This window comes from Dysidea avara, chromosome 4, assembly GCF_963678975.1.
Source record: "Dysidea avara chromosome 4, odDysAvar1.4, whole genome shotgun sequence".
NCBI lineage: Eukaryota > Metazoa > Porifera > Demospongiae > Dictyoceratida > Dysideidae > Dysidea > Dysidea avara.
The window spans coordinates 21655158-21668907 of NC_089275.1; the positions used below are offsets into that span (position 1 = coordinate 21655158).

The window sequence follows — 13750 nt, forward strand, 5'->3', positions numbered from 1 at the left end:
ATTAGAGCTTTACAGTGACCAGCACTGAAGGTCTGGCAGCAACATGTGCTACAGCCTTGATTTGTGTACTAACTTTGCAACATATTCCAGTACAAAGAATTACCATCCTTTTAACCTCCTATCATTGCAAGCATCAAAGACCTCATATCAGTCCTCATTGTTTTCCAGCAACACTGAATTTCACTTTGGAATGATTTACCTAACTTAGCTAAAGACTCTAATTCACTTGAAGTATTTAAATCAATAATTAAATTATAATTTGTGACTGGATTTTGGAAAAACGATCCAAATCGCACATTAGAAGTTTTGAGATAAACGGTTTTAAGGAATTGAAGCCACCATAAGTCAAGCACGCGTATGAAATTTACACAAAAGATGCATCAATCTGTTACCTTTCAGGCCACTTCCAGTACTTGTAGCTGCTTGTAGAGTTTCCCGCCAAATAAGATAGAAAATCTGAGCAGTTGGAAGAGCAAAGTAGTATCACGAGTGCTCAAAAAGGGGTGGAGGGTGGAAGGTGGGAGGTGGGGGGCGGCGGGGAGGGCAAGAGATAGACCTCAAAATGGAGGCAGGCCACGATTGGAGTCCAGACACGAGATTACAGGGCAGTGCTGGCTCCTTAGTGGCTGATATGTAGCAAACTCAGAGAAAACGTCTGGCCAACATTATAAGGCTGTCCACCAGTAAACCACTGATTCTTGCCATGCCAGGTCCTTCACAAGGCCTGATACCGCCATTTGAGCACTCCACACCACCCAGAAAAGACGTCTGTTATAACCAGCCTCGAGTAGTTTGAGTAGCTATCCACTGGTGGTGTTAGTTTGATTTTGCCTGATGTGCGATTAGGATCAGTTTTGTAAAATCTGGTCACATTTTTTTGCTACTGTATTAAATTTTTTTTTTGTGATTCGGCTGTAAATAATAACAATAACTCAACAACGGCTAAGGCTACGGGCTTGATTTTTCACTGTTCGACGTCGCTTAGGCCCGACAGGTGCCTTTTGGCATACCGCAGTACGTACAATGCATTCTTCATGGACTTACCAGTGTCCTTCTTTATCTCCCATTCATCTTCGCTGACAGCGAAGTGTCGATTTGGCGATAGCACGTGATGGCTTCCCTTCGTAACGGAAATCGTCCGTATTTTTCATAGTGGCTATTTTGACAACAGGGGTGCTTTTCAAACAGTTCTTGATTCGTACTGCTGTGTAACGGGTTGAGCATAGCCGACGACGAAGCGCAATGGATACTTCACTTTTCAGACGATAATCGATATAACTGGGGCGCGCGGCACCATTTCTTTCGGAATGCGTGGATTGCAGAGGTACTTTTCAAACAGTTCTTGATTCGAAACGCTGCGTAACGGGTTGAACATAGCTGACAACTAAGCATAATGGATGCTTCACTTTCAGACGATAATTGGGGCGCGCGGCGCTATTTCAGATACGGTATGCGTGGGTTCACCAGTCATAATCAAGACTCACGGTAGTGAGTCGCGCGGCCAGTAAAGCAGAAACGCGCGCCGCAGACAATAAATGACGCGACCACTACGTGAGGATTTTACAGGAACGAACGTTGTCAAATTCGGCCGTCCTGTAACTCACCCGCCACTTACGCTATCCCTCTGAAACTCTAGAGTTGAACTCATCGTGTCACTAGTAACTACCACACAAGCAGTGAAGTAAATCCATGGCGATTGTTTCGTGATCGAGATTGCCGACATCAAAGGGGAAGTTTCATTTTTTTTTTTTTTTTTATCGCATACGGTTAGACGCAACCGCAGGTGTATGCCTTGCGTTCCTTTGTGCATTCCAAACATTGATTGCCCTGCTATCGCTTCAGTATTCACTCAATCGCCTCAAGATTCACATCATCGATTTCACCATACATGATTATCCTACAGTTGTAATTTCAGCACCAAACGAAGTTTCAGTAGCGATTTCCAACCTACCAATTTTTCACACATATTTTTGCTACTTAAATTATACACCTTCAATAAACGTTTCACAAGCTTCCGTTCCAGTAAATGGTAGCCAATGCTTCGTACTTTGTAATGCACTTTACTGGATTAAAATCCATGCGGTATTTATTGAAATACAGCAAATCAAAGTTTGAGAAATAAAAATCCCCATAGGGAGCCCATAAAAATAATTGCGTACGTAATTCTAATTGGAAGAATGTGGCACCTGTGATAGCCGAAGTTTCCGAGTGTTTCCGCGTGAATCTGCTGCTGATGAGGACGACAAAAGTGATTCTGGGCAAACCGTATATGCTAATTTCGATTTTGCCATGTGTTTTTTGATTGGAGGACGATTAATGTTGGATTACGATGGAAATATGGCCCTTTTAAAGGTAAATCGCCATCTAGCACTGCTCAGAATTCAGCATTACAATCACCCTGGGCTTCAAGGCATCCCCCTGCATCGATGCAAGTATAGTTTGAAGGTGAGCAGTTTGTTGTCTTGCGCGGAATTGCAAAATAAGGTTCAAGGTTGAGCATAATCTTTTCAAAAGTGGAGACTGGCATGTGATACCAACCTTACATGGCTTCACACTTACCTGTTGTTATATTCTGGTGTATTTACTTCTGTTTTGATCCATTTTATAGCAGTTTCAGTGATTGTAATTTTGATCAGAAACTATTTATAATTTCTCTTTGTAGTATAGTGATGTCATTGTGTTATATAATAATTATCATCCTTAGTGCTTACAATGTGACAAATAAAGCTGAGCAGTGTCCAAACAAATCTATTTAATAATAATGTTGCTCTTACATTGTGTTATTTGATTGTCATGTTTCCGAAGTATGTGTTAATTGTGACTTGTGATGCCAGTACTTGCCATGTTATAAAATATTACTGATTTTTCTAGTTATTTATCCCTGAAATGCATTAGGTACCTGTGTATACTCAGTATTACACAATATACACAGTTTTATCTGTGAATCACTTGCTTTATTCATGTAGTATTCTGAGTGGTCAGTCTACAAAGAAGTGGTCACTTTTGAGAGGTTTTACTTAGTTCATATGCTGTTCTTCATAAAATAGACATGTGGTGAAAATTTCATATCGTTATTAGTTTCCTATCTAGATTTATGACACTTTGAATATTGTGTTTGGTGCCATGCAATATACATAAAAAGCAGGGAAAATGCTGTACACAAAAATCATCACACTGTCAACTTCTTTTCCTTATATCTTTTGATAGGAACCACTGATTGAGGTGGGGTTTGCACTAAAATGACCCTGGAAAAATGCACGATATTTGTCATACCAATGAATGTATGGAATGTTAATTATTTAATTTAGTTGGAAATCTCTAGTTTCAGTCGTCCTCAGTCGACCTAGAGGCCAAATACAAAACCCAGATTGTTGTTTTCCGCAATACTCGCTTGGCATGTAGGGCAATGTGTCTTTAAACTGTTCTAAAGTTTCGTTTAGATTGAAAGATATGTTTTCGAGAATGGCTAGTTTGAAATTTGAATTTAGTCGCCCCCACGTAATTTGCTCTCTCTAAGAATTTTACTCGGAATTTAAAGAATGACGCAGAGCACAACTGCGGTCACTGGGTATTGATGAACTGGCGCTCTATGTAGTTAATCAGTGCATAAAGCCACAAAGAAGTGTGCTGCCATAGATTATAATCCACAGATATAATCTATGGTGCTGCATACCATCGTTCGGCGTTTTTAACAAATTTAGTCGCCCCCACCGTGACGTAATTTGTCCTCTAAGGGCGCGGCGTAAAGAATGACACAATACAACTGCGGTTACCAGATTTTGATACAAGCTGCGAGTAATTAGCACATGTAGCTAGCCAATTGTCACCATGCATTATTACATTTTATAGCACCCCCACACAAAAATTATGCATGTAATTACAACATACAGAGGACACATGAATGCCAAACACTTTTCAAAACAATAATGTAAGAATTGTACAATAATGACTGTAATATAACAGCTATGAAATGTTTTCCAGTGGCCCTCCATGGTAGCAAGTCTCACATGACGGCATGTATATTCATCCAATCCAAGCACAATGGGAGTAACACGTAAGTATGATGACAAGTTGGTATGACTCCATTTGTAGAATCCAGAAGAGTGGGTGTGGCTCCAGTATGTCTAAACAGTTAACAAACATTCCTGTTATAAATACGTGCTAGAGTTGCAATATAATAGCATAGTATTTAAATGCAACAATACATAGTCTCCATTGCATCACTATCAAACGACACTAAGTGGAGGATATTGTTGCATCTCTAGTATGTACACTCTATCAGTACAACCTGTCTTAATGGCCACCAGTACAGAAAGACAACCTCTCTTGAAAAGCCAATTCCAATTGAGAATTTATACACTGTTACCTGCTTATTGAGTGAAGGTGGCAATAAACAAGTTCCACCGTAATTTATACACGTGATCTGATCTGTATATTCTGTCAGTGGATGAGATCCACTTGGCCAAGACAAAATGTGACCCAAATGTCCTGGATGATCCATACTCAACCCACTTATGACCCAGTGGCACAATGGAACTGAGTATAGAGAATACATTTATATTTATTTCTAAGATGTGTGGATGTGTTACAACACATTACATGTACATACATATTGCTACTAAGATTAATAAATTATAATTGAAGTAGGGATCCAAGCAATGAAAATAATGAAACAAGAGATGAATGATGGTATTGCAGCATAGCTCTATGAGTAAATTTGTACATTGGCATGTTGTAGTTATTTTGTTTAATGCCAAAGTAGGGATTTTCCCTCCGAGCTATGCTGTAATAATACCATCATTCATCTCTTGTTTTCACTACTTTTATTGCTTGGAACCTTACTACAATTTAAAATATTTTTAGTTTGTTTAGTTTTATTGTTACAGAACACAGTTCTACATGTATGACTGTTCTATTAGGATGACTGTTGTATTAGAGTATTTTTGAGTCAGCTTCTCACACCAAGATGTGTGATCACTATTCCTTATTTACACCATGATGTCATTATAAATCAGCTAGATTAATGGAGGGGCAAGGTCATCATGTTCGAGTAAATAGATCTGTGGTAAGACTCAGGACATTAGATATTTGGCATCTCATGTGTTGAAGGCATTCCAGGACTTCTGTAGTCTGAAAACCCACCACAATTTACTCAGACAATGTTGACTTGTGGTCACCACTAAACCACTGGAATGCTGGAAGTAAATGGTGTTACTTTATTGTCTTATACCTTGGCTACTATACAGTAGATCTGAAACCAATGTCTTGAAAATATCTTTCCAGATATTCTATGGATAACGACATCATCATTTGCTTCATCAGGAGTATGTAAGCACCAAAGGTGAAAATTCTTACACTTTGGGCTGCCAGCCATTGCAGCCAACTTGAAATGCTCCATCTGTGATGACATAGCCCACGTGGATCAACTTTTTTACATTTACTAACAGGTTGGTTAGTTTACTAACAGGTTGGTTAGCAACACTTTCCCTCTTGCTGCCAGTCTCACACACTGCCACACACTAATAAATCCATCACTACATCCCTCTCTATAACCAGTTAATAATACAAGAATAACTGCATTACAGATGCTTCTTACCAACTATGACATAAAACAGACACTATAATCTATAATGTATCTGTAAACTGTATATAGTGTTCCTAATTTACTAACCGGTCATTAAAACAATAGCGAATTGCTTCAATTGCTTCCTCCAAATTAGTTCAGGCAAGATGGCCTGCCATTCGGTTCACAAATAATTCCAATATTTTTGTCATGAACATTACTGACTCAGCATACAAGTAATGCATGCTGCGATTGTTGTGGTAAGTACCTCATATTGTAGTGACAGCTATTATTATAATACATAGTTATAAAATGTAGCTAGCTAAATATATTAAAGTGTATGCAAGAGAATTACAGTTACAAGGTTAATGCAATGCAATTCTCCTTTCTTTACAGGAAAAATTATCAACAACTTGTTCCAGTGATAACTTGCAAACAAGTTCCTTTTCAATAGAAAGAATAGCCAGATTATTCAAGCGTTCTTCACCCATTGTTGATCTAAGATTGCTTTTAATTTGCTTTAGGGCTGAAAAACTTCTTTCACATTGTGCTGTACTCACACAGATTGTCATGGCTATTTGCACTGCCTTGTGCAAATTTGGATAAGCAGACTTAAGTGGGGTTAACTCAAGAAACAGATCGCTAGTGTTCTCCATTTCATATTCAGTGAACTCAAATGTCCGTTTAGCCAAAATAGTCTCCATAGTTAACAATCTGACATCTAATCCATACTTCTGAGCCATGGGTTGCAAACGAGAAGGGTCCAAAAAGATTGGTGATGTTGGATTAAGAGCTGCAATTGCTTTCATTATGACAAGATTGTCTTTATTGAATCAAGTTTTAAACTCATTAAGCAAAGCATCAATAGCTGGAAATACAAGTTAATCTTGTACTGCTCACTTGTAGATAGAGGTTCTCGTGATCCTGTAGATATGCAGACGATGCCATCTTGAAAATGCTGAGGGAACATTCTTGTCCTAGATGTACAAATATCACCTACATTGATTTCCTTAACTCTGGCAACATCTTTAGCATAAGTGAAAAGCCTTTCCCATGCCTCGTCAGTGCGAAACAATTGAAGTGTTGACTCACTGGCAGAAACTAAATCTACTGCTTTAGCCAAATTAATCTTAATTTGCTGTAAATAATCAGAGAGACTTTTGGTACATGATAAAATTCTGTCAGAGATAATCAAAAGTAAAAGACATTTGAAGGATTTTACTTGATTAAAGTAATCCTTTTGCTCCTATAACTGCTTCGCTATCTGAACTTTCTGATATGTCCTCTAGACTTTGTATAACAGAATTATAATTGCTACAGATTGTACTAACAGCCGCTTGCCAACAAGCCCAACGTGTGTCACATAACTTTTTTAGTTGGCAGATTTGCTGATTTGGATAGAACTTCTTTTGGTTTGCTGTGAAAACATCATGTCGTTTAGAGCTGGACATAAAAACATACAATGATTCAAGTAAGTTAAAAAATTCATGCAGTACTGGACATTTTTCACAGAATCAACCAGTGCTAAATTCAAAATGTGTGCATAACAATGTATGTATATAGCACTTGGAGCCACATCTTGTATCCTTTTTTGTACTCCAGAGCATTGGCCACTCATAACTGCAGCACCATCATAGCCTTGTGATACCATATTGCTTGGATCTAATTTAAAACTTTCAAGAACAGAGAGCAATTTCCTTGACAATCCTGCAGCAGTCAAATCTTGTACTTCCACAAAAGTAAGGAACCTCTCATAAATAACAGCTGTTTCATCTGTATACCTCACCACCACTGCCATTTGTTCTGTTTTGCTTATATCTTTTGACTCATCAGCAAGCAGTGAGTAATACCCAGCTTTGTGAACTTCTTCTGTTATGGAATTTCTTACCATGTCCCCCATAACCTGTAAGAGGTCAAGCTGAATATCAGGTGAAAGATAAGTTGCATTTTGGGGGCCATGTTCAAGCCTTCGCTTAATAACTGGGTCATGGTTAGCGACAAGTTGAATCATTTCACGGAAATTCCCTTTGTTTACAGAATTATAGGATTCATCATGCCCTCTTAAGCCAATTTCTAAACAGCAGCATAAAAGAATAACTTCTGCTACACACTTAATATAGTGCCTATTCAGCTGGATTTGTTGGCACCTTGTAGAATTCAAAGAATTATTAATAATAGTGTGGTTCTCCTTATTAACCTCAAATTCATGCCAGGCCTTCATTGCAGCAATATGAGTAACAGATCTAGCATGAATGGGGAGTGTGCCTTTAATCCCTGTTGCATGTTTCCAGTCTGTAAAACCAGTGGCAGTGAAAGTGTTTTCAGATTTACCATTTCCAATGCTAAAATGATGACATGCATAGCAAAAGGCTGCATCTCGATCTATGGAATATTCTAGCCAATGGTACTCTTTGTACCATTGTGAATTAAATGACCTCTTCTTACTTTCCATCTCTTGTTTTCACTGCTTTTATTGCTTGAATTCTTACTACAATTTAATAATTTGTTTAGTTTTGTTACAGAACACAGTTGTACATGTATGACTTTTATATTAGAGTATTTTTGAGTCAACTTCTCACACCAAGAGGTGTGATCACTATTCCTTATTTACACCATGATGTCATTATAAATCAGCTAGACCAATGGAGGGGCAAGGTCATCATGTTCGAGTAAATAGATTTACGGTACCTCTTATAGTAGCATAATCTCTTTTAAATAATTTTGTGGCAATACTACTCAAGGAAGTGTTCATATGAAAAATTAACACCTTGATATGGTCTTTATAAAAAAGACAATGACCAGCCTGATTGAAGATAATAGATAATAGAAAAGAGAAGCTGCAGAGGGCTAACACTTGTCAGAATTAGTGTTCCACCGATAATCGGATCGGTTTCGTATCGGAGCCGATATTGGGATTTTCGTGTCGATCGGTATCGGTTATTCAGGTATTCCGATACCGATTAATAGCCACTCGCGCCAATCGTCATAACTATCATCATAAATCCTATGCTAGCAAAACGTGAGGTATAACAAGTTGGAAATAGTGTTGAGTATTATTCTAGCATAAAAGGTGCAGGAATTGCTTTGCTAAACATCAAGCAACTGCTACTTACTATGTTTGCATGAAAAAGATCGAAATACTCTAATAGAACAGTCACTGCACAATAATATATTCTACTAGAACAGTCACACATAGCCAGCTTGAGATGATTGTAAATTGTATAGCAATTATCGGTATCGGTATCTGTATCGGTGAAAATTTGCTTCTAGGTATCGGTATCGGATCGGTAGTTATTTTTCTGTATCGGTGGAACCCTAGTCAGAATCCCAAAAGGCTGGTAAATTTGTTAAAATGGTAGCCATGCACTGCTTCATTTAGCCTTCAGCCTTGAGACTGTGGTCAGACAGGCAGACCAGCAGATCAAAATTATGAGTTTTGACAATTTTTTTACAACAAAAAAAATCTATTCCTTGTTTGTGTGTGCGTGTGTGTGTGTGTGTGTGTGTGTGTGTGTGTGTTAGTCCTGTTAGATGGATCAAGACTCACACGTGACCAGTAAAGCAGGAACGCGTGCCGCAGACAATGATGACACGACCACTACACGTGAGGATTGTACAGGAACGAATGTTGTCAAATTTGGCTTGCCTATATCTCACCCGTCATTTACGCTATCGCTCTGAAACTGTATAGTTAAACTCATCGTGTCACTAGTAACTACCACACAAGCGGTGAAGCAAATCCATGTTGACTGTTTTGGAGATCAAGATTGCCGACATCAGAGGGGAAGTTTCGTTGTTAGTTTTTTTTGTTGTTTTTTGCATCGGTTAGATGCAACCGCAGGTGTATTCCTTACGTTTCTTTGTGCATTCCGAACATTGATTGCCCTGCTATCGCTTCCATATTCTCTCAATCACCTCAAGATTCACATCATTGATTCTGCCATTCATCATTACCCTACAGTCGTAATTTCAGCACCAAACGAAGTTTCAGTCGTCCATCAAGACACTCTAATAGAACAGTCACGTTTCTACAAGTGTTGTGTTTTTATATTGTAAAGTCCGTATGTAGCTAACAACTCAACTTCCTGTAACAACACAATGCAATGCTAGGTAGAAGTTGTAACTAAGCTGTAACTTTGATTGCTTTATTAGAGCTGCTTTGTGACTGCTCTATTAGAATTTATAGAGTATCTTGCAGTGATCGTTTTAATACAGTGCAAGATGGAAAGTAAAGTGTTACTAAGGGATTAACAGATAAAATAGATGTTAGTTGACTGCAGTTGCATGCCACTAAAGTTACAGTTATAGTGTTTCATTATAGTAAATTGTCTACAGCACTGAATATTCTGTCACTAATCTAAATTTAAAGGGCTTTCTGTCAAAACCATGGAAACCCACCTAGATCTGCTATTGTTTTCAGCAATGATAGTATGCTTATGCTTAAAAAAGGTTTGAAATCCCATCCAAAACAGCTAATAGCTGTAAAAAAGTGCACTTCCAAGTAAAGCAGAGTTAACTGCGACAAAAAGTAGTGATATACCACAGTGCGGCCATCTGTGAGTATTGGACGTGCACTTTTTTTACAGCTATTAGCTATTTTGGATGGGATTTATAACTTACATAAATAATTTTCCCCTTGTGTTCATTAAATTCTACTGCTTGCACTAACATTGGACACTACAGCATAACAGGTTACTACAGCATGACATAACGTAATAGGTAAAATTAAAAGCACAATAGGCTGGTGGTTGATTTTGACCACCCATCTCACTCACAGCCAACCTCAGTCGTGCAGCTGTGTTGTACATGTCTGGTTAAGTGTTCTAGTATATGTGGCAGTTGGTATATGTACTGTAGTTTAGTGATACATACATTATCTTCTGTTAGGGTTCATGCTAGAACTCTCACATCATTGTCTTCTGCTGCTGGTTCTACTGACAATGTGGAGTTGATTGAAGTCATACAAGAAGTGTCAATGTTAACCAACAATGATACATACAGTCAATTGATCAATGATGTATCTATGATGACAAGTGATGTGTGACTGGAACAACTGGAGCAGTGCTTGAAATCAACAGAAGAAATTAATAATGTACAAACAAAAATTACCATACATCAGTCAACTTCCTCAATATAAATATTATTTATTTTCACAATAATGTAGTTATATCCGTACAGTAGAAACTTGGTTGTCAATGCCTCACTTATACAGATTCTCGGTGAACCAAACTACAGAAATGACTGCTCTATTAGAGCAGTGACTGTTTTATTAGGATAGTCTAATGTTATAATAAACTGTTGTACCGTATAACCAGAAATTTTGGCATGGAATTAAATTTGGCGATTTAGCGAATGGTTACAAAATTGCCAAATTTAAACTTCACCGTTTGTGTTTCTGTCATAACAATAATTATAATAGGTAAGCAATAGAATTGCACGTGTGTTGAGACCTGCTGAAAATTGAAGCTGTGTCCACTTTTGCTATTGTCATTTTCTTCTTAGCTGGTAGTTTGTGTGGTAAGTGTAGATTTCTTATCAATGGCTCCATCTGTTCAACCTCTATGGGAGGGCCAGTCTTTACTAGCCGTTTAATTTTGTACATGTTGGCAACTCTTAAATATAAGTAATTGCAATCCAACTTGTGAAATGGAGAATGAAAAATTATTTGATCCATATGCAGTAGCCATCACTAAGAAAGGAAGCAACGTGATTGGGCATAATATTCCATGCAAGATCTCTGCTGCGTGCTCCCTCTTCCTGGAACCTTGAAATTATTGACTCCAATCTTCAGTTTTCTTTTGCCTGATTTTATACCACAGCTGGTAGCCACGTACACACTTTTTCACCACATGTAATTCCAGCTGGAATTTCATGTCGCTGAAAAGCTCACTGATATGCACATTTACACATAATATGTTTTGTCTAATGCAATTTATCGAGGAATCGCCAAATATTCAACTTGCCAAAATTTCTGCTTATATGGTATATGATATTTTTACCAATGTTATTGAAGATTATCTACACACAGTTTCACAGATATGGGCTTTTTCAGACTTATGGACCACTCCTGGTCCCAACGGGTTCTCATAACTGAGGTTCCACTGTAGTTGTAATAAAATATTCTTGTCAGTGTGAGAGCATATCGTAAATTCATTTTCATATTATGAGTTTGTTGCACAACTGTTTATAGAAAGTTTAGTTTCCAAGTATTAATTGTGTTGGTGATTGTCTAGCTAAAACTATAGCTATTGGTTAACTTTCAATCAAGACACAATAAACATCAAGTAAATTGCTTTACCATTGTAGCTATCAGTGTAGTAAAATATTAATAGAGCAGTCACAAATATTTATTTGTTCAGTGTAAATCATCTGATAACATTTGTGACTGGATCTACGAAAACCGTTCTTATCGCCCAAGACAGGAAGTTTGATTTTTTCACACAAACACAAAGCTTAATGAATGCACTATCAAGTTTCACTGCCACAGTCGACCAGAGTGAAGTGGTCTGCTTTTGCTGGCTGCTTTTTCAGAGCACAGTGGCGAGCCGTACGAGTGGTCTGGGGTCTTGATGGAGCCCTGGCCAACCAGGTGATGGCTGTGTGTGGCTGTACAGCTCCGTGGTGTTGGACAATGACCTGTGCTGTAAATTTCCTTTCATTTTAGCCAGTTCTGAGCCCTGAATGGCCTATAACTTGGCCCAGTTCATCCCAGCACGTTTCTTTTCAATTTTTGAACACCATCTTGCCCGCCTTCCAGGGCCCCCGCCTCCCACCTTCTGGAGCTCGCCTTCCAGGGCCCCCGCCTCCCACCCTTCTGGAGCTCGCCTTCCAGGGCCCCCGCCTCCCACCCTTCTGGAGCTCGCCTCCCACCCTTCTGGAGCTCGCCTGATACAGACAACCTCGGTTTAAAAACTATCTAAAATGGCGGGAAACTTAGCTGCTGATTACTTCTTCAGTGGATGATCAGGAAGGTAAGAAATTGCTGTGAAACGTGTGAAAATTTGGTATGCGTACCTACCACCATTGGCCAGCTACAACACACTGAATGTTTAAAACCGACGTTTCTCGATACTTTTAAATGGGCGATAAGACACAGCGGTCACATTTGTGACTGTCTGGGAAAACTGGTCTTATCACCATTTAACAGTATCCAGAAACACTGGTTTTAACTATTCAGAGTGTTGTAGCTTGCTAATGGTGGTAGCTACACGTACCAAATTTTCACATGTTTTACAACAATGTATTACCTTTTAGATCAACCACTGAAGAAATAGCCAACAATTAAGTTTCCCACAATTTTAGATAGTTTTACAACCAACTGAAATTAACTGTATCAGGAAAGCTCCAAGAGGGGTGGAAGGCAGGAATGATGCTGTTTAAAAATTGAAGAGGCGTTTTGGGATGAATTTGGCCAAGTTATTGGCCATTCAGGGCTCAAAACTGGTTAAAATAAGGAAATTTACAGCACAGGTCATTGTCCAATACCACAGAGCTGTACAGCCACACACAGCCATCTCCTGGTTGGCCAGGGCTCCATCAAGACCCCAGACCACTCATACTGCTTGCCACTGTGCTTGAAACAAGCAGCTAGCAAAAGCATAACACTTTACTCTGTGACTGGAATTTGATAGTGCATTAATGAAGCTTTGTATTTGTGCAAAACAATCAAACTTCCTGTCTTTGGCAATAAGACCAGTTTTCACAAATCACATTTTGACACTTTAAAACTGTCATGAAAAAGTTTGCGTGAGAGTAAAGCCACTTATGGAAATATGTAAGTTCGGTCAAACACCAAATTTGGTCAGAAAGGAAAGGATTTGTGACAGAACATGTAGTGGTACCAACATGGATATCCTGCATAGCTACCGTCCAATTAATTCACAATTCAGTGTTACTTTGCTTCAAGCAAAATTCTTATAAGTAGCTGTAATATAATAGTTTTATCATAAAAGTGCTTATCATACGTGAAATTGTAGTTTAGCAGTTTCAAGCCATTTTTGTAATAAAAATATGTATTTTTGGCTACATGCAACACTTGATAGTTTATTTCTTTGATTTTTAAAATTTATATTATTTCTGAGATTTTGCACTTGTTTTACATGAACTTAGCAGTAGGCCACTGCTCATGATCATGTTCAACATGTAATTTGCTTTTTTCGTTTTAAAATAATTTTCGTATGCAAAACT

General features: G+C 38.3%; 1 protein-coding gene across 1 annotated transcript; it reads right to left on the bottom strand.

Annotated features, from left to right (window-relative positions):
• Window positions 1-5351: 5351 nt before the first annotated feature.
• On the bottom strand, window positions 5352-7574 carry LOC136253662 (uncharacterized). Its single transcript, XM_066046322.1, has 5 exons — window positions 7161-7574; window positions 6464-6701; window positions 6124-6386; window positions 5597-5599; window positions 5352-5519 (listed from the first exon to the last, which is right to left on the bottom strand). The coding sequence occupies exons 1-5, from the start codon at window positions 7572-7574 to the stop codon at window positions 5352-5354; spliced, it is 1086 nt and encodes a 361-aa protein (XP_065902394.1).
• Between the last annotated feature and the right edge of the window lie 6176 nt (window positions 7575-13750).